This window comes from Entelurus aequoreus, linkage group LG28 (genome assembly GCF_033978785.1).
Source record: "Entelurus aequoreus isolate RoL-2023_Sb linkage group LG28, RoL_Eaeq_v1.1, whole genome shotgun sequence".
Taxonomy (NCBI): domain Eukaryota; kingdom Metazoa; phylum Chordata; class Actinopteri; order Syngnathiformes; family Syngnathidae; genus Entelurus; species Entelurus aequoreus.
In genome coordinates this window covers 8,136,093-8,161,092 of record NC_084758.1, presented here as the reverse complement: position 1 = coordinate 8,161,092, position 25,000 = coordinate 8,136,093, and the positions used below count along the sequence as shown (strand labels likewise).

The window sequence follows — 25,000 nt, the reverse complement described above, 5'->3', positions numbered from 1 at the left end:
CAGATTATAAAATAGCAGAGGTGGGACCAAGTCATTGCTTTGCAAGTGACAAGTAAGTCTCAAGTCTTTGCCCTCAAGTCTCGAGTCAAGTCCCGAGTCAAGACAGGCAAGTCCTGAGTCAAGTCCAAAGTCAAGACTGGAACGTCTCAAGTCAAGTCACAAGTCCTGCATTTTGAGTTTCGAGTCCTTTCAAGTCCTTTTAACCACAGACTAATAATTTTACACAGATGCTTTTAAAACGTTGTATTTATTTATTAAAGATTAAGATTAAAGATTAAAGTACCAATGATTGTCACACACACACTAGATGTGGTGAAATTTGTCCTCTGCATTTGTCCCATCCCCTTGGGGAGCAGTGAGCAGCAGCGGCGCCGCACCCGGGAATCATTTTGGTGATTTAACCCCCAACTCCAACCCTTTGTTGCTGAGTGCCAAGCAGGGAGGTTATGGGTCCCATTTTTATAGTCTTTGGTATGACTCGGCTGGGATTTGAACTCCAACCTACCGATCTCAGGGCGGACACTCTAACCACTAACCACAAACAAGTGCATTTGAAATAGCAGGAAAAAAAATAGTACTGACATTGCAATTCATAATAGCACTTTTAACCAGTCATTTTAATAGTTTAAATAATTTTAAACATTTAACTCATTCCTTTACAGAATAAACACATTTGCAAAAACAAGTGCAACTGTACTTATTTGTACAAAAGTGTTAACATTGTATTTCCTTGGCACATTGCATTGTAACTACCGGTAGTTCCACAGCAGTTTCTATTCTGTTCTTACCTTATCTCATTGATCTCATCTCATACTGTATGTGTGTTAATGTGTGCGTACACATGAAAAACATAACAAATACATGAACATAATGAACAGAGTTGTACTTTTTAGATGTCAGGGCCCTATGCAATATGTACACATATTCTTAATATAGTTTACATTTCAACTGACCTTTATTTGACTATGTTTGTCTTTTTGTAGGTGGCTAAAATACGCTGTGCTGCTGACCGCCGTCTAACGTTACGTTACTGTGTGTGTGATACATTGACTAACATAACGTTATGTGTAGGTACCTCATGCAACCCTGCTTAAAAAAAATCACTTGACAAAAAGTATGAATAAGGTAGCGAACTGCAGTGGACGCAACAGATTGCCGTGTTTGCAATGACGTTATAACCACAGACATCTTATAAGTAGACGCAGCATTGGTTGCTGTGACGCGAGCAATTTGCCTCTTGAAGTGGTGATGAGGAGCCGGCGAGTAGCCTAAACTGACAGTTGACAGGTAGAAAACAAAGATGCCGGGCTGGTGTTCAGCATTTTCCTGCTCAAATGAGCGGACTGTTGAAAATAGGAATCGGGGGATTACTTTTCACAAGTAAGATTTAACATTAATGTACTACTGGTTGTATTTTATGAAAATAATATTACCACAGAGTTGAGAAGGAGCAAAGATCTTCAATATTTGTATGTGAAAATCACAAATAAATCTTCTGGGGGAGGATGACGCCCCTACAGGGGTTTGGTTTACAAACTTTCAGCCCCACCTAAAACAAAATTCACCAGCCGCCACTGATTATGATGCATTCTTATTTTAGGCAAAATATAAGACAATACTTTCTTAACAGTATAATTGTAACCAGGAATAAGTCTTCAAGTAACAATATTCAAATACTAACATTGTTGGGTAAGACAGCATTTGGTTTTATTCTGAATCCAGTGAAACAGATTGGTGGTTTTAGCTGATATAAAGACTTTCAGGTGTTTATATATGTTTAAGTATTTGGCAGACGCTTTTATCCAAAGCGACATACATAAAAAATGCATATAAAACAATGACTGTAAACATGATCATTTAAGGGAAGAATGTAATACAAAATATCAATACAAAGTGTCACGACAGAATAAACTCTCTGCTGCTGCAGCAACAGAGATACAGTCTATAAGATATATAGATATCTAATGTATTCATACATTGTTTATGTAGGATATACGAATGTATATATAACCTAATCATATTGTTTCTTCAACTTAAAAATAGCTGACCCTTTTTTTCCCCCTTCTCTGGGCTTATATTCCCAGTTTTGATCTCGGACGTCTAGTCACTTATAGCATATAACAATATTATATTACTGTTAAGCAAACCATGAATAATAAAACATGTGTCCGTTATCATAGCTACACGTATGACAATCAGTGGTATTCAGTGAGGTAAGATGAATTAAATGCGCTGACAGTTCATTGCTCCTGCCAAATGAATTGCACTGAGTGGAGCGGATCACCACTCCAAGATGGCGGCCCCGCGTCTCGTCTGCGGCAGTAGCGCTCCATGCTGCGTCTACTTATAAGATGTCTATGGTTATAACGTTAGCAGTGAGTTTGCAGCCTCACTGATTTAACTACACAGCAAATAAAAGTCACGTTACTTAGCCAATAAACGTTAGCTTACATTCAAAACGTCGAGTCTAAAGTCATCAAATTCATGACCCGAGTCTGACTCGAGTCCAAGTCATGTGACTCGAGTCCACACCTCTGTAAAATGGTGCCGCAAATTTAGGGATTTTTCTTCGCTGGCGGCTGTAACAAAAATTCTAAAAAATAAATAAAAAAAAACAAGCAAATATAATGAGAAGGTGTTTTATTGTTCAGACTATGGCGCCATCCTTTGAACGACTTCGCTCACTGCAGGTGCTGCAGTGTCCTTCCATTTACGGGTCCCGCTTTCCCCCCCCCCCCCCCCCTCCTTTCAACCGGCGTGCCGTTCAGTGTTCCGGCCGTCCATAGCGATTTTACTCGTAAGGATTCTTCGATCGTCACTCCCGAGTTTTACAATATAACTAAAACACTTTTTACTTACTAAACCGCCCCTGTGTGTGACGTCTGCAGGAGTGTTTTCGTGCACATTTGCACGTGCTATCGTGACGTAATCAAGCTAGCGTCGGCTAATATGCTAACACGTTTACAATGACGTTCTTTTTGTATTGTGTCAGTTTCGAAAAGTCACCAAAACGTCAGCGTGGGGTTATTGAGTGTGTTTAGCTGATTAGAGAGCGAGCTTGCGCAGGTAGTGGGTCCATGACCATGACTTCTGTTTTGTTTGATCAGCCGTTTTACTGCCCTGTTACAGACAATTAAGGTATGGAAATAAACATCTTTTGTACCGACATATATTATACTCCTTGGTGGGTGCATCTTATATACCGGTGCGCTCTGTAGCCCGGAAGAATACATTTGTAACGAAACCAACAGCAAGAGCCGAATAAGCGCAGGCTGTGGTGATTGGTCACACACTGCTGTGGGATGGCAGCTGCCCCATGCATGATACCCACCAATGTGGCATCATTTAAAATGGGGGGATAAACATTGTCAGCATTGTTGTGATTCACGTTCGAGTTGCACTTAAACAAATGGCATCACCCCTGCAGGAAAACGTTGCCATTCCACCTTTTTTTTTACAGCCCCCGGTGACCCCGACATGTGCGACAAACAAGGAGAGCGCACCGAGCGGCGGAGTAAACAACACTCATTTGGAACGCCGTCTTTTGCCTCCTTGGCATGGGCAGCTGGTGTATTTACATCGGCGGTGTCGCCCCGCCAAGGAGCCGGGAACACAAACCATGTCACGTTGATTGCTCACTGGGAGCGGACGCAGCTGCGTTTATAGCCCAGTGTGTGGTCTGTCACAGCACATACACAAAGTTGTGTGCATGCCCACACATACACCCCTGTGGCCTCTAACGATCATGCATACACTGAACTAATACATATAAATATATATATATATGTCTGTATATATGCATGTATATACACTATATAGCCATCCCATTCCTAGCCCATAGGGTTCAGTAGGATGTGGGTCCACCTTTTGCAGCTATTACAGCTTCAACTCTTCTGGGAAGGCTGTCCACAAGGTGGCGGAGTGTGTTTATAGGAATTTTCCACCATTCTTCCAAAAGCGCATTGGTGAGGTCACACACTGAAGTCTCCGTTGTAATTCATCCGAAAGGGTGTTCTATCGGGTTCAGGTCAGGACTCTGTGCAGGCCAGTCAAGTTCATCCACACCAGGCTCTGTCATCCATGTCTTTATGGACCTTGCTCATGTTGGAAGAGGAAGGGGGCCCGCTCCAAAACTGTTCCCACAAGGTTGGGAGCATGGAATTGCCCAAAATGTTTTGGTATCCTGGAGCATTCAAAGTTCCTTTCACTGGAACTAACTCCTGAAAAACAACCATCCATCCATTTTCTCCCGCTTATCCGAGGTCGGGTCGCGGGGGCAGCAGCCTAAGCAGAGAAGCCCAGACTTCCCTCTCCCCAGCCACTTCGTCCAGCTCTTCCCGGGGGATCCCGAGGCCTTCCCAGGCCAGCCGGGAGACATAGTCTTCCCAACGTGTCCTGGGTCTTCCCCTTGGCCTCCTACCGGTCGCACGTGCATCCTGAGCAGATGCCCGGAACCACCTCATCTGGCTACTCTCTGAAAAACAACCCCACACCATAATACCTCCTCCACCGAAATGTAAGGTTCTCCTGGTAACCTCCAAACCCGGACTGGTCCATCAGATTGCCAGATGGAAAAGTGTGATTCATCACTCCAGCTCTAGAGTCCAGTGGCGACGTGCTTTACACCACCGCATCCCACGCTTTGCATTGGACTTGGTGACGTACGGCTTAGAGGCAGCCGCTCGGCCATGGAAACCCATTCCGTGAAGCTCTCTGCGTGCTGTACGTGGGCTAATTGGCAGGTCATGTGAAAGTTTGGAGCTCTGTAGCAACTGACTGTGCAGAAAGTCTTTGCACTATGCTGACCCTCTCTGTCAGTTTACCTGGCCTACCACTTGGTGGCTGAGTTGCTGTTGTTCCCAAACTCTTCACTTTTCTTATAATAAAGTTGACTTGGGAATATTTAGGAGCGAGGAAATTTCACGACTGGACTTGTCGCACAGGTCCCACGCTGGAAATCACTGAAAGCGGCCCGTTCTTTCACAAATGTTTGTAGAAACAGTCTCCATGCCTAAGTGCTCGATTTTATACACCTGTGGCCGGGCCAAGTGATTATAGGACTAGGGATGTCCGATAATGGCTTTTTTGCCCATACCCGATATTTCGATATTGTCCAACTCTTAATTACCGATACTGATATATACAGTCGTGGAATTAACACATTATTATGCCTAATTTGGACAACCAGGTCTGGTGAAGATAAGGTCCTTTTTAAAAAAAATAAAAAATAAAATAAGATAAATAAATTAAAAACATTTTATTGAATAAAAAAGAAAGTACAACAATATAAAAACAGTTACATAGAAACGAGGAATTAATGAAAATGAGTCAATTTAACTGATAAAGGTTAGTACTATTAGTGGACACAATCATGTGTGCTATCCCTTGCAGACTGTATTGATATATATTGATATATAATGTAGGAAGCAGAATATTAATAACAGAAAGAAACAACCCTTTTGTGTGAATGAGTGTAAATGTTTTGGGTTGGTGCACTAATTGTAAGTGTATCTTGGGTTTTTTATGTTGATTTAATAAAATAAAATAAAAATTAAAAAAAAACAATACCGATAATAAAAAAAACGATACCGATAATTTCCGATATTACATTTTAAAGCATTTACCGATAAATTAGGACACCTGATTCTCATCATTTGGATGGCTGGCCAAATACTTCTGGCAATATAGTGTATATATATATATATATACATATAAACACATATAATATATATATATATAACATATATGTCTTAATTGGATTATCCAAAAAAAAATAGTGCTCGATACCGTGGTAGAGCGTGATATGTATGTGTGGGAAAAAATCACAAGACTATTTCATCTCTACAGGCCTGTTTCATGAGGGTTTCCTCAATCATCTCCTGATGAGTAATTAATGAAAATGAGTCAATTTAACTGATAAAGGTTAGTACTATTAGTGGACACAATCATGTGTGCTATCCCTTGCAGACTGTATTGATATATATTGATATATAATGTAGGAACCAGAATATTAATAACAGAAAGAAACAACAGGCCTGTTTCATGAGTTTCATGAGGGTTTCCTCAATCATCAGGAGATGATTGAGGAAACCCTCATGAAACAGGCCTGTAGAGATGAAATAGTCTTGTGATTTTTTCCCACACATACATATATATATAACATATATATATATACACATATATTTCTATATATATACACATATACATACATCAACACTAAGTGCTTGCTGGGAAACGCGAGGTCCTCACCGGGAGCAGGTCGACCCAGAGCTATTGTTGACGTGACCTCCGACCCTTGGCTCCATGCATAGATAGACAAGCTGCAGCAAAGTGGGCTAGGAACACGTTTAGGGTCTCCGAGCCCCCCCCCCTCCCCCCCTGCTGTGTGTCGGCAGCTGCATGACAATACCGCGTCACTCACTTCCTCTTTCACCGCTTGATGAATGACCCCGTGGGGGGGAGGCGGTAATTTATGGCCGTCAGGAAGTCCCCTACCACATGATTTGGATGGGGGGGGGGGACCCGGTGCACTGTCCTCCAGGCCACGCCTCCCGACGGCCTCGGGTGAGACGCGGCTCGCCTCTTCCTCTGGTGTCGGCCGTTCCCTCCCCGGGCCTCCGAGCTGGACGGCTTTCCCCTCTTGGCTTTCCACGCTTCCTTCCTTCCTCCACTAATAGCTCCCTCGTTCCCCGGCTCGCCAGGGCTGCCAGCTGAGCGGTCATTCGCGGAAGATTCATTCCCGGCATGCTAATTGTAAACAGACGGAGAGGGAGAGCGCCCCGGCCAACTGCTCGCAGACACAGAACAGAACGAAACCGCCTCCATTTCCTCTCCGCTTGCATATCTGCACCATCTTTATGACTATCTACCAACCATCTTTATGACTATCTACCACGCCACCCTCGTTTCCTGGCCTAAGTCAAAGTAGCACTGAGTTAGTCTGCACACTCAAATACCTGCTTGACCTCTAGGGCTCCCCTCAAGTTAGGTCTTGGGTCTGAGTCATAAAAATGTTTAAAAAAAAGTCGTATATACAGTCGTGGTCAAAAGTTTCGAAGAACATACCAGTTCCATTGGCAGCAAAACAGGCCCAGAGCATAATACTAACACCACCATGCTTGACGGTAGGCATGGTGTTCCTGGGATTAAAGGCCTCCCCTTTTCTCCTCCAAACATATTGCTGGGTATTGTGGCCAAACAGCTCCATTTTTGTTTCATCTGACCACAGAACTTTCCTCCAGCAGGTCTTATCTTTCTCCATGTGACGTCCTGACTTAAACGTGCGGACAATGCTGAAGAAACAAGTCCATGTCAAAAAAAAACAACACATTTAGCTGAACTGCGCCAATTTTGTCAAGAGGAGTGGTCAAAAACTCAAGCAGAAGCTTGTGGATGGCTACCAAAATAAAATAAAATAATAATAATAATAAATAATAAAATAATAATAAAATAGCAATAAAATAATAATAAAATACCATAATAATTCATAAAAGAACCAAGTTTCATGAATGCTTTACTCTCTGTAAAGCAGCAGTTCCATTGGCAGCAAAACAGGCCAAAAGCATAATACTACCACCACCATGCTTGACGGTAGGCATGGTGTTCCTGGGATTAAAGGCCTCCCCTTTTGAAACCACATCTACACTGCTGTACAAGCTGAACACTGACTACTCTAAAGCATATCCAAACTTTAGTAATATCCTTTCAGTACCATATATATATATATAATTATATAGATATGTTGTGAAATGAGTTATTTACACAGAAATATTTTTTTTAATGATTATTTACATACCTTAATTGTTTCCAAGTGGTGTCTGTAACAAGGCAGTAAAACGGACGATCAAACAAAACAGAAGTCTTGGTCATGGACCCACAAGCTGCGGAAACTAGCTCTCCAATCAGCTAAACAGACTCAATAATTCCACGCTGACGTTTTGGTGCATTTTCTGAGGAATTTGTGAAACAAACAAGACAAAAATAATGCCGTCGTAAGTTAATAATACTAACACACACTCGGAAAGTGTGTTAGCATATTAGCTAATGCTAACAACGCTCGCTTGATTACATTACGACAGCATGTGCAAATATGCATGAAAACACTCCTACAGACATCACACACGGGACGCTTTAGTAAGTAAGAATAGTTTTAGTTATATTGTAAAACTTACAAACGCTGCTTGGAGCGACGAAGGAAGAATCCGCACGACTACGGACGACTAGAGGACGACTAGAGGACGGAACGGCACTTCTACTTCCGGTTCAAAGCTTCGAACAGTCACAAAAAAACAGATCAGCAGTGAGACGGCGCCAGGGCACAAACAATGTGAAGTGAATTATATTTATATAGCGCTTTTCTCTAGTGATTCAAAGCGCTTTACATAGTGAAACCCAATATCTAAGTTACATTTGAAGCAGTGTGGGTGGCACTGGGAGCAGGTGGGTAAAGTGTCTTGCCCGAGGACTAGGGATGATGTTCGAAACCGGTTCTCCCGGTTGTTCGATAAGAAAAGAACCGTTCGATAAGAAAAGAACCGATTCCAAACACTCAAATCCTTTTTTGAGAACCGGTTCCGGTTATCGAGGCCACTATAGTAAAAAAAAAGAGTTGGTTCTTTATTCGAATCCCTGGGAACGAATCCCGTCCCACAAGAAATGCCCTGTGGGACATCACAGGAAATGACGTCCTTTCCTGTGATGTCACACAAGCAGCAAAAATAATGGACCGGAAAAAACGCCTCAAGGCATGGCTATTCACCTATAGTGATCACACAGACAGGTTGTTTTTGTGTTACTGTATATATTTGTTTTTCTGAAAAATCCCACTTAATATACTTTGGGTAACAACAGTCAATATTTATTTATTTTATTTTTTTAGGGGGGGTAACAGTCAATATCTATTTATTTATTCTATTTTATTTTTTTCTTATAAAATAAAAGTGAGCTTTTGTTAAACCAAATATTGTGTTTTTTTCCATATACAACAACTTATCTGGATTCGATAAGAGAATCGATAAGGGATCGGTTCGATAAGAGGATTCGATAATGGGCTCGAACTCGATAATTTCTTATCAAACATCATCCCTACCGAGGACACAACAGCAGTGACTAGAATGGTGGAAGCGGGGATCGAACCCGGAACCCTCAAGTTGCTGGCACGGCCGTTCTACCAACCGAGCCATGCCGCCCCAACAATAACTCACATTTTAAGCGTCTTTGCACGTGCTCAATGAAAACTACTCGCTCTGTGGCCGTCAGCGAAGAAAAACCCATGAATTAGCCGCACCGTATTATAAGCCGCAGGCTGCAAAGCGTAGGGAAAAAGTCGCAGAATTCCCGGTACCTATAGTGTGATAGAGATACTGTATAGTGCTGACATAGTAAACTACACTGTTCATGTACAGGAAGTTGTTGGGCTGGGAGGAGGTCACATGTCAGGGTACCCCCCCCCCACCCCCCGTAATACTTTGTTGAAGTGTACTAACCTGCTTCTTATCACCGGGAGGAAAAAGGAGACCCCCCCCCCAAAGACCTCCAGCCTTTACACTTGTAAGCAGCCCTTAATGTGGCGTTGGAAAGCCTGCAGCGGAGAGACGAGCCCAGGGGGCTTCAGCAGGGGATGTTTGGAGCGCACAAAGAGGGTATTATTTGTTGCCCCCCCCCCCCCCCCCACCCCCTGTTTGCTGAAGGGGGCCAAGATGGCCGCTCTCTCCTGTCTCTTTGCACGTTATGAAGTCAAACTCGGGTTGGCGAGGCGATTATTCCCTAAGTGGTGCGAGAACCTTCCGCCATCTGATGTGTGAGAAGGGTTAAAAAGAAAAGGGGGGGGGGGGGGGCGAGGAGGGGGGGGGGGGGGAACATTATTGCAGGAGGGGAGTCAGGAGACCTTTATGAGAATAAAGCAGATTTCCTGAATGGAGTGCATTCCAAGGACGCCGGTGGTCTCGGCTTGCCAAGAGACAAGACGACACATGCTGGAGATTGTCTGCCAGGTAACCCAGCACAAAGAGCTCTCATTTCCTTTCCTTAGGCACACACACACACACACACACACACACACACACACACACACATACATGTCTTGCCTACTTTGTGTGGACCCACGTTTGGTTAGTGGGTTGTGAGGGCCCCCCTTTCCACTATAGCTAGAATGATGAAAAAATATACATCTAGCCCTAGATGGGAATAGAGAGTTGCAACTAGGGGTGTCCGATAATGGCTTTTTGCCGATATCCAATATTCCGATATTGTCCAACTCTTTAATTACCGATACCGATATCAACCGATATCAACCGATATATGCAGTCGTGGAATTAACACATTATTATGCCTAATTTGGACAACCAGGTATGGTGAAGATAAGGTACTTTTTTAAAAAATTAATAAAATAAGATAAATAAATTAAAAACATTTTCTTGAATAAAAAAGAAAGTAAAACAATATAAAAACAGTTACATAGAAACTAGTAATGAATGAAAATGAGTAAAATGAACTGTTAAAGGTTAGTACTATTAGTGGAGCAGCAGCACGCACAATCATGTGTGCTTACGGACTGTATCCCTTGCAGACTGTATTGATATGTATTGATATATAATGTAGGAAGCAGAATATTAATAACAAAAAAGATACAACCCTTTTGTGTGAATGAGTGTAAATGGGGGAGGGAGGTTTTTTGGGTTGGTGCAATAATTGTATGTGTATCTTGTGTTTTTATGTTGATTTAATAAAAACAAAAACAAAAAAAACAACAACAACAAAAAACGATACCGATAATTTAAAAAACGATACCGATAATTTCCGATATTACATTTTAAAGCATTTATCGGACATCCCTAGTTGCAAACTCACTTCAGAATGCATAACACACAAAGTAAAAAAAATGTTTTACTTTTGTAGTTGTGAGGACCAGGCAAATGTCCTCACAAGTTAAAAGATCCTCACAGAAAGGGTGCTTTATCAAGTGTATGTCCACACAAGGATGGTGAGACAAGTGCACACACACACACACACACACACACACACACACACACACACACACACACACACACACACACACACACACACACACACACACACACACTCTTGTATTTGTTACCTTCTTGAGACCTGAGAGCACATATACTGTAGGTTGCACCGCATATAAAGTAGGTTGAACTGCATATATTGTAAGTTGCACTGCATATACCGTAAGTTGCACCATTTTTGTTTCATCTGACCACAGAACTTTCCTCCAGAAGGTCTTATCTTTGTCCATGTCATGTCAGATGAAACACAAATGGAGCTGTTTGGCCACAACACCCAGCAATATGTTTGAAAAAAAAGAAGGTGAGGCCTTTAATCCCAGGAACACCATGCCTACTGTCAAGCATGGTGGTGGTCGTATAATGCTCTGGGCCCGTTTTGCTGCCAATGGAACTGCTGCTTTACAGAGAGTAAATGGGACAATGAAAAAGGAGGATTAGCTCCAAATTCTTCAGGACAAGCTAAAATCCTCAGCCCGGAGGTTGGGTCTTGGGCGCAGTTGGGTGTTCCAACAGGACAATGACCCCAAACACACCTCAAAAGTGGTAAATGAATGGCTAAATCAGGCTAGAATGAAGGTTTTAGAATGGCCTTCCCAAAGCCCTGACTTAAACGTGTGGACAATGCTGAAGAAACAAGTCCATGTCAGAAACCAACACATTTAGCTGAAATGCACCAATTTTCCTTAGACGCACGCACGCACGCACACACACTTACTCTTGTATTTGTTACCTTCTTGAGACCTGAGACCACAAATGCTGTAGGTTGCACCGCATATAAAGTAGGTTGCACCACATATACAGTAGGTTGCACCGCATATACAGTAGGTTGCACCGCATATAAAGTAGGTTGCACCACATATACAGTAGGTTGCACCGCATATACAGTAGGTTGCACCACATATACTGTAGGTTGCACCGCATATACAGTAGGTTGCACCGCATATAAAGTAGGTTGCACCACATATAGTATGTTGCACCGCATATACCGTAAGTTGAACTGAATATATTGTAAATTGCGCTGCATATATAAATGTAAATGGGTTATACTTGTATAGCGCTTTTCTACATTCAAGGTACTCAAAGCGCTTTGACACTATTTCCACATTCACCCATTCACACACTCTCACACACACACACACACACGCACACACACACACTCTTGTATTTGTTACCTTCTTGAGACCTGAGAGCACATATACAGTAGGTTGCACTGAATGTACTGTGAGTTGAACAACTGCATATACTGTAAGTTGCACTACATATGCAGTAGGTTGCACTATATGTACTGCAGGTTGCACTGCGTATAGTGTAGGTTGCGCCGCAGTATTGTAGGTTGTACTGGATATACTATAGGCTGCACTGCATATAGATTTTACTGTATACTATATAGGTTTTACTGCATAATATATACACTGTACTGTATAATATATAGGTTTTACTGCATAATATATACACTGTACTGTATAATATATAGGTTTTACTGCATAATATATACACTGTACTGTATAATATATAGGTTTTACTGCATAATATATACACTGTACTGTATAATATATATGTTTTACTGTAAAATTTATAGATTTTACTGTATAATATAGATTTTACTGCATAATATATACACTGTACTCAGTGTTTCCCATAAACTGCCAAGATACCTGTGGCGGTGGGGGCGTGGCTATGGGCGTGGTCACCATGACATCATCGAGTAATTTGCATCATTTACTACAATGATATGATTTTCTCTAAAAAGGCTCAAAAAATGTATACTTACTAATTAATAATAACAGTTTTGTTTTAAACGTCCATCCATCCATCCATTTTACAATATAATTACAACACTTTATGTACATATTTATATACAGATTTGAACAATAAGTTATTCACTGAAATATATTTATTAATTGTGGTTCTTACAAAAAATATATCTTATAAAATATAAAAGCTAAAATGTCTCTTAAAGCTCTGCCCCTTTAATTAGTGCATACTAAATCATTTAACTTTAGCCTACTACTACAACCATATTATTTACCAGCAACATAAAGTGAAACAGAGGCAGAGGTGTCCTGCCACAGTCAGTAACAAATAAACAGAAAACAGTAGTGGTCAAATACAAATAAGGCAACAAGAGAAGTATCCTACACTTCTCTTTTGTAAAGTAAATCTTAACAGCCTATATGGGCATCTACATCTACTATATGATTTGTCTGAGAAGCTGGACAGGACAAAAAATAACTAAAAAATTATTTGTGGCGGACGTAATTCTTTCGTGGCGGGCCGCCACAAATAAATGAATGTGTGGGAAACACTGGAACTGTATAATATATACACTGTACTGTATAACAGTTAACACAAATTGCGAGTTTTTGTGTAGCGTGCACTTGCAAAATGCGGTGGTATTCTTGGATGTGCACACACATGTGTAAACTGATCCTAATACAGCTCTTGAAGTTTGATACTAGCCTGGGGATCCTGACCCCCCCCCCCCCCCCCCCCTCACACACACACACACACACACACACACGCACTCACACACGCACACACCTTGCCAGAGTTCATCCATCCCTCGGTGGCTATCTCATCACTTGCTTGTAAAAACACTATTTTTCCACTAAAAACCTTCTCCTCGCACCCTGACAACACAAGCTGGAATCCTGGCACGTTCCGCCGGGGCTGGAGCCCGGAGCACACGTGAGGCGTGATCCTTCGAGACGGCGCACGACGACGTCAGTCCAAGGCCAAACGGAATACGGCCTCTTCGGACGCGGTGCAGGTGGAAGAAAAAAAGGTTTCCTTTTAAGGCCTTTCTGCACATTCTTCTATGAAGTCAGCAATTAGGAGGTGTTGAAGGCATGAGGCTGACACGTGTGGAGCTGCAGGGTGTTGGACTTGTGTGTCACGCTGAAGACTTTCCCTTCAATACAACCATCGCCTTCATCATTCAACATTGGAAGCAGTTCTCTTCTTCTTCTTAGTATATCTCAAACTGGGCTGGCACTACCTTACAATGCAGACTATTAGCCGTTACTTTTTTCCCTACGCTATGCACCCTGAGGCTTATAAAACGGTGCGACTAAATTATGGATTTTACTTTACTTAGTTTTCACTAAACTCAGGCAAAGACACTGAAAAGGTGCGTTGTTGTTTGTGCTGTGGCGCCATCTTTTGGACGACTTCGGTATTGCGGGCTTAAAAAGTAGTTCCCTGTTTTAATGCCTAGAACTGGAAGTAAAACCGTCCATGGCGTTTCTGCTCTGATGGATTCTTCATTAGTCACTTGGCGCAACGGTTGTAAGTTTTACAATATAACTAAAACAATTCTTACTTACTGTAATGTCACGTGTGTGATGTCTGGAGGAGAGTTTTCATGCATATCTGTACCTGCTACTGTAATGTAATGAAGCTAGTGTCTCTAGCATTAGTTAATATGCTAACAAGTATAAACAAATGTCCAATCTGAAACTGGACGTGACCAGTCTGAAACCGGACGTGACCAGTCTGAAACCGAACCGGACGGGTCTGAAACCGGATGTGACTGGTCTGCAACCGGACGAGATTGGTTTGCAACCAGATGTGACCAGTTGGAAACCGAAAGTGACCGGTCGGAAACCGGACGTGACCGGTACGCATCCGGACGTGACCGGTCCGCAACCGGACGTGACCGGTCCGCAACCGGACGTGACCGATCCGCAACCGGACGTGACATGTTTGCAACCGGACGTGACCAGTCTGCAACCAGACGTGACCAGTCTGCAACAGGCGGGACCAGTCTGCAACCAGACGTGACCAGTCTGCAACAGGCGGGACCAGTCTGCAACCAGACGTGACCAGTCTGCAACCAGACGTGACTAGTCAGCAACCAGACGTGACCAGTCTGCAACAGGCGGGACCAGTCTGCAACCAGACGTGACCAGTCTGCAACCAGACGTGACTAGTCTGCAACCGGACGTGATTGCTCTGCAATCGGACGTGACCAGTTGGAAACCGAACGTGACCAGTCAGAAACCGGACGTGACCAGTCTGCAACCAGACGTGACCAGTCTGCAACCAGACGGGATCAGTCTGCAACCAGACGTGACCAGTCTGAAACCGAACCGGACGGGTCTGAAACCGGATGTGACTGGTCCGCAACCGGACGAGATTGGTCTGCAACCAGATGTGACCAGTTGGAAACCGAAAGTGACCGGTCGGAAACCGGACGTGACCGGTCCGCAACCGGACATGACCGGTCTGCAACCGGACGTGACATGTTTGCAACCGGACGTGACCAGTCTGCAACCAGACGTGACCAGTCTGCAACAGGCGGGACCAGTCTGCAACCAGACGTGACCAGTCTGCAACCAGACGTGACTAGTCAGCAACCAGACGTGACCAGTCTGCAACAGGCGGGACCAGTCTGCAACCAGACGTGACCAGTCTTCAACCAGACGTGACTAGTCTGCTCTGCAACCGGACGTGATTGCTCTGCAATCGGACGTGACCAGTTGGAAACCGAACGTGACCAGTCAGAAACCGGATGTGACCAGTCTGCAACCAGACGTGACCAGTCTGCAACCAGACGGTACCAGTCTGCAACCAGACGTGACCGGTCTGCAACCAGACGTGACTAGTCTGCAACCGGACGTGATTGCTCTGCAATCGGACGTGACCAGTTGGAAAGCGAACGGGACCAGTCAGAAACTGGACGTGACCAGTCTGCAACCGGACGTGACCAGTCCACAACCGGATATGACTTGTCCGCAACCGGACGTGACCTGTCTGCAACCGGACGTGACCAGTTGGAAACCCAACATGACCAGTCGGAAACCCAACATGACTAGTCCGAAACCGGAAGATACGAGTCTACAACCGGACGTGACCAGTCCGCATCCGGACGTGACCAGTCCGCATCCAGACGTGACCGGTCCGTAACCGGACGTGACCAGTCTGCAACCGGACGTGACGTGTCTGCAACCGGACGTGACCAGTCTGTAACCAGAAGTGACCAGTCTTCAACCGGACGTGATTGCTCTGCAATCGGACGTGACCAGTTGGAAACCGAACGTGACCAGTCAGAAACCGGACCTGACCAGTTGGAAACCGAACATGACCAGTCAGAAACCGGACGTGACCAGTCTGCAACCGGACGTGACCAGTCTGCCACCTGGACGTGACCAGTCCACATCCAGACATGACCGGTCCGCAACCGGACGTGACTTGCCACTCTGAAACCGGACAAGACAAGTCTGCAACCGAACCTGACGGGTCTGCAACCGGACGTGACTGTTCTGCAACCGGACGTGACCTGTCTGCAACCGGACGTGATTGGTCTGCAACCGGACGTGACCAGTTGGAAACCGAACGTGACCAGTCAGAAACCGGACATGACCAGTTGGAAACCGAACATGACCAGTCGGAAACCGGAAGATACGAGTCTGCAACCGGACGTGACCAGTCCGCATCCTGACGTGACCAGTCCGCAACCGGACTTGACGTGTCCGCAACCGGACGTGACCAGTCTGCAACCGGACGTGACCAGTACGCAACCGGACGTGACGTGTCCGCAACCCGACGTGACCAGTCTGCAATCGGACGTGACGTGTCCGCAACCAGAAGTGACTAGTCTGCAACCGAACCTGACTAGTCTGCAACCGGACGTGACCTGTCTGCAACCGGACGTGACCGGTACGCATCCGGACGTGACCGGTCCGCAACCGGACGTGACCGGTCCGCAACCGGACGTGACCGGTCCGCAACCGGACGTGACCGATTTGCAACCGGACGTGACGTGACCAGTCTGCAACCAGATGTGACGTGTCTGCAACCGAACCTGACTAGTCTGCAAACAGACATGACGAGTCTGCAACCGGACGTGACCAGTCTGCAACCGGACGTGACCAGTCCGCAACCGGACGATACGAGTCTGCAACCGGACGTGACCAGTCTGCAACCGGACCTTACGTGTCTGAAACCGGACCTCACGTGTCTGAAACCGGACCTGATGTGTCTGAAACTGGACGTCGCCAGTCTGAAACCGGACCTGATGTGTCTGAAACCGGACGTCACTAGTCTGAAACCGGACCTGATGTGTCTGAAACCGGACGTCCCCTGTCTGCAACCGGACGTCACCAGTCTGCAACCGGACGTGACCAGTCTGCAACCGGACGTGACCAGTCCGCAACCGGACGATACGAGTCTGCAACCGGACGTGACCAGTCTGCAACCGGACCTTACGTGTCTGAAACCGGACCTCACGTGTCTGAAACCGGACCTGATGTGTCTGAAACTGGACGTCACCAGTCTGAAACCGGACCTGATGTGTCTGAAACCGGACATCACCAATCTGAAACCGGACCTGATGTGTCTGAAACCGGACATCACCAGTCTGAAACCGGACCTGATGTGTCTGAAACCGGACGTCCCCAGTCTGCAACCGGACGTCACCAGTCTGCAACCGGACGTGACCAGACTGCAACCGGACGTGACCAGTCTGCAACCGGACGTGACCAGCTTTCAAATGTGATGAGTCGGACCTTTTCTGGGAGAAGATGCCAAAGCAGACTTGTTTCACAACTGCTCCTCAACCCCCGCTGTCTGCTCCTTTCTCTCCTCTCTGTTGCTCATTTTCCCATGTGTACTTTTTTAAATGTTAATTATAGTACTAATACGGAGTCGTAATTTTACTCGACAAAAGTCACAATTTTATAAGAAAACTTGAAAATTTTCGCAATATTATCGTAATAATCTGAAATTGACTTGGCAAAATTATGACAAAAGTCATCGTTTTACTCAAAAAGTGTCACTATTTTAACAAAAAAAATTGGCACTATTGTGATAAAAGTCAGAATTTTATTATGACAAATGTCACCAATTTGCATGAAAAAGTAATAATTTTACATAAAAAAATGATAATTTTATTAGAAAATATTGCAATATTACAGAAACCGAAAGAATATGAGAAATTGTTCCCAATTTTATAAGAAAAAAGTGGACACATTGTGAGAAAAAGACTGCTTTTAGTTAATTAATTTTTTTAAATGTTTGTATTTACTTCAAGTTATTACAGTATGTCTCTCTCTCTATATATATTTATATATATATATATATATATATATATATATATATATATATATATATATATATATATATATATATATATATATATATATATATATATATATATATATATATATATATATATATATATATATATATATATATATATATATATATATATATATATATATATATATATATATATATGTCTTAATTAGATTATCCAAAAAATAGTGCTCGATACCGTGGTAGAGCGTAATATGTATGTGTGGGAAAAAAATCACAAGACTATTTCATCTCTACAGGCCTGTTTCATGAGGGGTTTCCTCAATCCTCAGGAGATTTCCTGAGGATTGAGGAAACCCCTCATGAAACAGGCCTGTAGAGATGAAATAGTCTTGTGATTTTTTTCCCACACATACATATATATATATATATATATATATATATATATATATATATATATATATATATATATATATATATATATATATATATATATATATATATATATATATATATATATATATATATATATATAATTGGTTTTTAATCTTCATTATTTACTTCAAGTTATTACAGTATGTCTCTATATACATATTTATTTATCTTTTTCATTAATTTTGGCCAAAGGGGGCGCATTTCCATTTCTTACACACACTTGTTATTTCATATGTTGACCAGAGGGGGAGCACTTTTTAAAGCGACACACAGTCAATTTGAAAAATCCCTCCTTTTTTGGGACCACCCTCATGTTGATAGATGTCACCACAAATGAGACATTGTCTATTAGATTTATGTCATCACTTGTTCACACCTCCTCATATGGAAGATACTTTTCCTTCTTCATGTCTCAAGAAGGGTAGAAATATAAGAACACACGCACGCACGCACACACACACGCACACACACGCACACAAACACATGTGCGCTCTGAATGCAAAAAGGGAGGAAACGCTCCACTTTGCTGATGATGGACTATTTACCGAGCCGCCCGCTAATCACACTGGGCAGGATCTGGCGGTGATTGCAATTAGCCACATCCACCCCGCCCAGGTAGGATTACCAATAAAGTCTTCATAATGAAATGATGCTTTGCTTACAGAAGTTTCTCTGACCCACAAAAAAGAGGCAAGCTGACATAACTTGTAAACGGCATTGAGGGGTTTAAAGGGATACTGTTTGGACGTGTTCTGCATCCTTCTTCCTGTAACCGTGGCATCAAGTTTGAAGTTGAAAAGTACTCATCTGTGGCGCCCTCTGCTGTTTACAAGCAACGTTGCAGCACAACAGGTTTGCTTATCAGTTTAAATACTGCCTTACAACAAATAAAAAGTGGACTAAAAAGAGCATGCAGGTGAAATGTAATGAAACAAAGTTGCAATGATGACTAATAACACAAAGCTGTGATACTGTCTTTTCTTCAAAAAGTAGTAATGAATCAAAATCAATATTGTTATGAATTATTGATTTATTTATGGCTCCCATTACTTCACATCAAATATTCCTATGAAACACATTTTGGGGAAAATATTGCATATTTTGTGTTTTAGCCATAAAAAAAAAAGTTTTCTTCAACAAAAAAAGCAAAAAACTAAATATATTTAAAAAAAACATATAATTGATACATAGATACATATATACACATACATATATACATGTATATATATACATACATACACGTATATATACATACATATATACAAGTATATGTTCATACATATATGCACAAATATATACAAACGTATACACATACATATGTACACATACACGTATATATACATATACAGTATATATATATATATATATATATATATATATATGTATATATACACATATATATATGTATACATACATACATATATACATGAATATATACACATAGATATATGTATACATACATACATATATACATACACATAAAATATACACATATGTATGTATACATACATGCATATATATATATATATATATGTATATACATATATATATATATATATATATATATATATATATATATATATATACATATATATATATATATATATATATAAACCAACATACATACCTATATATATATACATATATGTGTATTTATACACAAACGTATATACACTTGTATAAATATACATACATATATGTACACATACATACGTATATACACATACATGTATACATACATGCACATTAAGTGTATTTTTACACATACATATATACACTTGTATAAATATACATACATATATGCACCTGTGTGTGTATATATATATATATATATATATATATATATATATATATATATATATATATATATATATATATATATATATATATATATATATATATATATATATATATATATAAATATATATATATATATATATATAAATATATATATATATATATATATATATATATATATACATACATATATATACACTTACTGTACATGTATACATACATGCACATTAAGTGTATTTATACACATACATATATACACATGTGTAGATAAACATATATACACGCGTATAGATATACATGCATATATACACGTGTGTAGATATACATATATACACGCGTATAGATATACATACATATATACACGTGTATATATACTGTATATATATCTATACATACAAATACATACACACTAATGTGTATATATATATATACACACATATATACACAAATATATACACACATGTGTATATATGTTTATATATACGTATATATACCGAGAACTTTCCAGGTTACCTGAGACCAAACTTAAGTTGAGGCCTAAAGGTTAAAAAAAAAATCCATATATTGTATTGGTTTTGAAAATGGAAAAAAATAAAAAAGAATGTCCGCAGCAGGAACAACACAATCATGTCAATCCGAATGATTAGTGAGTGAGTTATATCTGCTCTAATGTAGTTACACACACGCACACCTATCTAGATTCATCTAGTCGGACTACAGCTGTCCTATCTAGATTCATCTAGTCGGACTACAGCTGTCCTATCTACTTCATCTAGTCGGACTACAGCTATTCCTATCTAGATTCATCTAGTCGGACTACAGCTGTCCTATCTAGATTCATCTAGTCGGACTACAGCTGTCCTATCTAGATTCATCTAGTCGGACTACAGCTGTCCTATCTAGATTCATCTAGTCGGACTACAGTTATTCCTATCTAGATTCATCTAGTCGGACTACAGCTGTCCTATCTAGATTCATCTAGTCGGACTACAGCTGTCCTATCTAGATTCATCTAGTCGGACTACAGCTATTCCTATCTAGATTCATCTAGTCGGACTACAGCTATTCCTATCTAGATTCATCTAGTCGGACTACAGCTGTCCTATCTAGATTCATCTAGTCGGACTACAGCTGTCCTATCTAGATTCATCTAGTCGGACTACAGCTGTCCTATCTAGATTCATCTAGTCGGACTACAGTTATTCCTATCTAGATTCATCTAGTCGGACTACAGCTGTCCTATCTAGATTCATCTAGTCGGACTACAGCTGTCCTATCTAGATTCATCTAGTCGGACTACAGCTATTCCTATCTAGATTAATCTAGTCGGACTACAGCTGTCCTATCTACATCTAGTCGGACTACAGCTATTCCTATCTAGATTCATCTAGTCGGACTACAGCTATTCCTATCTAGATTCATCTAGTCGGACTACAGCTGTCCTATCTACTTCATCTAGTCGGACTACAGCTATTCCTATCTAGATTCATCTAGTCGGACTACAGCTATTCCTATCTAGATTCATCTAGTCGGACTACAGCTGTCCTATCTAGATTCATCTAGTCGGACTACAGCTATTCCTATCTAGATTCATCTAGTCGGACTACAGCTATTCCTACCTAGATTCATCTAGTCGGACTACAGCTATTCCTATCTAGATTCATCTAGTCGGACTACAGCTGTCCTATCTACTTCATCTGGTCGGACTACAGCTGTCCTATCTAGATTCATCTAGTCGGACTACAGCTATTCCTATCTAGATTCATCTAGTCGGACTACAGCTATTCCTATCTAGATTCATCTAGTCGGACTATAGCTGTCCTATCTACTTCATCTAGTCGGACTACAGCTATTCCTATCTAGATTCATCTAGTCGGACTACAGCTGTCCTATCTAGATTCATCTAGTCGGACTACAGCTGTCCTATCTACTTCATCTGGTCGGACTACAGCTGTCCTATCTAGATTCATCTAGTCGGACTACAGCTATTCCTATCTAGATTCATCTAGTCGGACTACAGCTGTCCTATCTAGATTCATCTAGTCGGACTACAGCTGTCCTATCTAGGTTCATCTAGTTGGACTACAGCTGTCCTATCTAGATTCATCTAGTCGGACTACAGCTGTCCTATCTACTTCATCTAGTCGGACTACAGCTGTCCTATCTACTTCATCTAGTCGGACTACAGCTATTCCTATCTAGATTCATCTAGTCGGACTACAGCTGTCCTATCTACTTCATCTAGTCGGACTACAGCTGTCCTATCTAGGTTCATCTAGTTGGACTACAGCTATTCCTATCTAGATTCATCCAGTCGGACTACAGCTATTCCTATCTAGATTCATCTAGTCGGACTACAGCTGTCCTATCTACTTCATCTAGTCGGACTACAGCTATTCCTATCTAGATTCATCTAGTCGGACTACAGCTGTCCTATCTAGATTCATCTAGTCGGACTACAGCTGTCCTATCTACTTCATCTAGTCGGACTACAGCTATTCCTATCTAGATTCATCGAGTCGGACTACAGCTGTCCTATCTAGATTCATCTAGTCGGACTACAGCTGTCCTATCTACTTCATCTAGTCCAGGGGTGTCCAAAGTGCCATTTGTGGCCCGCAGCTAATTGTTTAGCGGCCCGCCACTCATTCTGGAAATACTATTGTAAAGATAAAAAAGAACATTAAAAAAAGTGGAATGAGGTGAAATCTAGCGAGAAAAAGTTGCAATGCTGACACAAAAGCTGCCATGCAGGCTGTTTTTTTTTTCCTTTTTGTCTTTCTTTATTTTTCTTTTTTTGCCATTGCTCAAAAAATAATAATAATGACAAAAAATCCATGTTATAATGAATTATTTTCAGGGCTCCAATTACTTCAAATATTTCACTTTAAAATGTTGTATGTGGTAAATATTGCATATATCGTGTAGTTGCCATATAAAAACAAAGTTTTCTTTGACAAAAGAGCATAAAACAAACAAAATAATGGACAGATATATCTGAAGTTGATCTCGTAACTTAAGTGTTGAAAGTATTGAAAAAAACCAATTAATAAAAATGTATCACTTTATGAGTGGGGCACCTTTTGGATCCCAAATATATTTTAGTGGTATTTTATTGATCTTTTCACTGTGATGACTCAAAAATATTAAATCATTAAAATCAATGGTGTCCTGCATTATTGATCTTTTAGGGCTCTAATGACTAAATATTGCATACTTCAGTTCTGTTTTTGACAGAAAAGCCATAAAATCTTCTTTTTTTTTTTTAAGTTGATATAGAGATTTACTGTAAGCGTTAAATAAAAAATAATAATAAAAATTAGACTTATTTTTAACATTTTAATAACTGAGACCCTTTATGGTACCCCTAAAGGTAAAATCAATTTTAAAAAAAGCCATATATTTTGTTATGGTTTGAAAATGAAAAATATCAAAATGGCCCCCACATGCTTTAATTATTCTGTGTGCGGCCCTCAGTGGAAAGAGTTTGGACACCCCTGGTGTACTGTCACCACCTGTCACATCACCCCCTGACTTATTTGGCCTTTTTTTTTACTGTTTTTATGTGTGAAGTGTTTTACTTCTTGTCTTGCGCTCCTATTTTTGTGGCTTTTCCTGTTTTTTTTTTAGTATTTTCCTCTAGCAGTTTCATGTCTTCCTTTGAGCGATATTTCCCACATCTTCTTTGTTTTTAGCCATCAAGAATATTTCAGTTGTTTTCATCCTTCTTTGTGGGGACATTCTTGATTGTCACGTCATGTTCGGACGTACTTTGTGGACGCCGTCTTTGCTCCACAGTAAGTCTTTGCTGTCGTCCAGCATTCTGTTATTGTTTACTTTGTAGCCGGCTCAGTTTTAGTTTTGTTCTGCATAGCCTTCCCTATTACTTTGCACCGTATGAAACATTCTCTAATCTACCGGTTTTGACTCGGGCTCCACCCTGAGAAAGGTCTCGGCCAGCCCAGCAGTGACAGCGCAGGAAGGGAGAGTGCAAGAAGAAAGACGGAGGAGCGCGACCTTTGACCTCATCAATCATGTAGAACAGGCGATGCGAGAAGCACGCCACAGACACCACCCCCCCCCCCCCCCCCCCGCGTATCAATCACGTAGCAAAAGGAAGCCAGGAAGCCATGTGTGTTTACCTTATCAATCATGTCCGGCCGGTTGGTGGCGGCGAGCACGGTGACGTTGCGGAGCTGCTCGATGCCGTCCATCTCCGTCAGGAGCTGGGCCAGCACCCTGTCGCCCACGCCGCCGGATGCCGAGGATCTGCCGGAGAGTGACAAGCGATGTCAGAGTGGATCTACACTCATGTGGACTTCCACTTTATTGAACCAACATACCGTAATTTCCGGACTATAAGCCGCACCTGACTATAAGCCGCACCAGCTAAATTTAGGGGAACATACAGATTGCTCCATATATAAGCCGCACCCGACTATAAGCCGCAGGGTTTTGATGTGTAATTACTGTAGTATATAGGGGTTCCTGCTACCACGGAGGGGATTGTCGGGACAGAGATGACTGTTTGGGAACGCAAAGCGTCCCATTTATTAACAATAAATCTTTCAATCATTCAATCAAACTTTCACATCTTTGACATGGCGAACAGCATTCGTGCAGAGTACAAATAATACAACGGTGCAAAGTAATACAAAGTGCTCACCTGTACGTTATCAAAATAACCAGCCTACCGGTATATGAAA

The 25,000-nt window shown here is 41.6% G+C and overlaps 1 protein-coding gene across 1 annotated transcript in view; it reads right to left on the bottom strand.

Moving 5' to 3' along the window:
• The window catches only part of afg2a (AFG2 AAA ATPase homolog A), a 208,969-nt gene that overhangs the window by 103,604 nt on the left and 80,365 nt on the right, over nucleotides 1–25,000 (bottom strand). Inside the window, exon 15 of the mRNA XM_062039646.1 lies at nucleotides 24,437–24,563. Coding sequence (XP_061895630.1) covers nucleotides 24,437–24,563 — 127 coding nt within the window. The remainder of the gene's footprint in view (nucleotides 1–24,436; nucleotides 24,564–25,000) is intronic.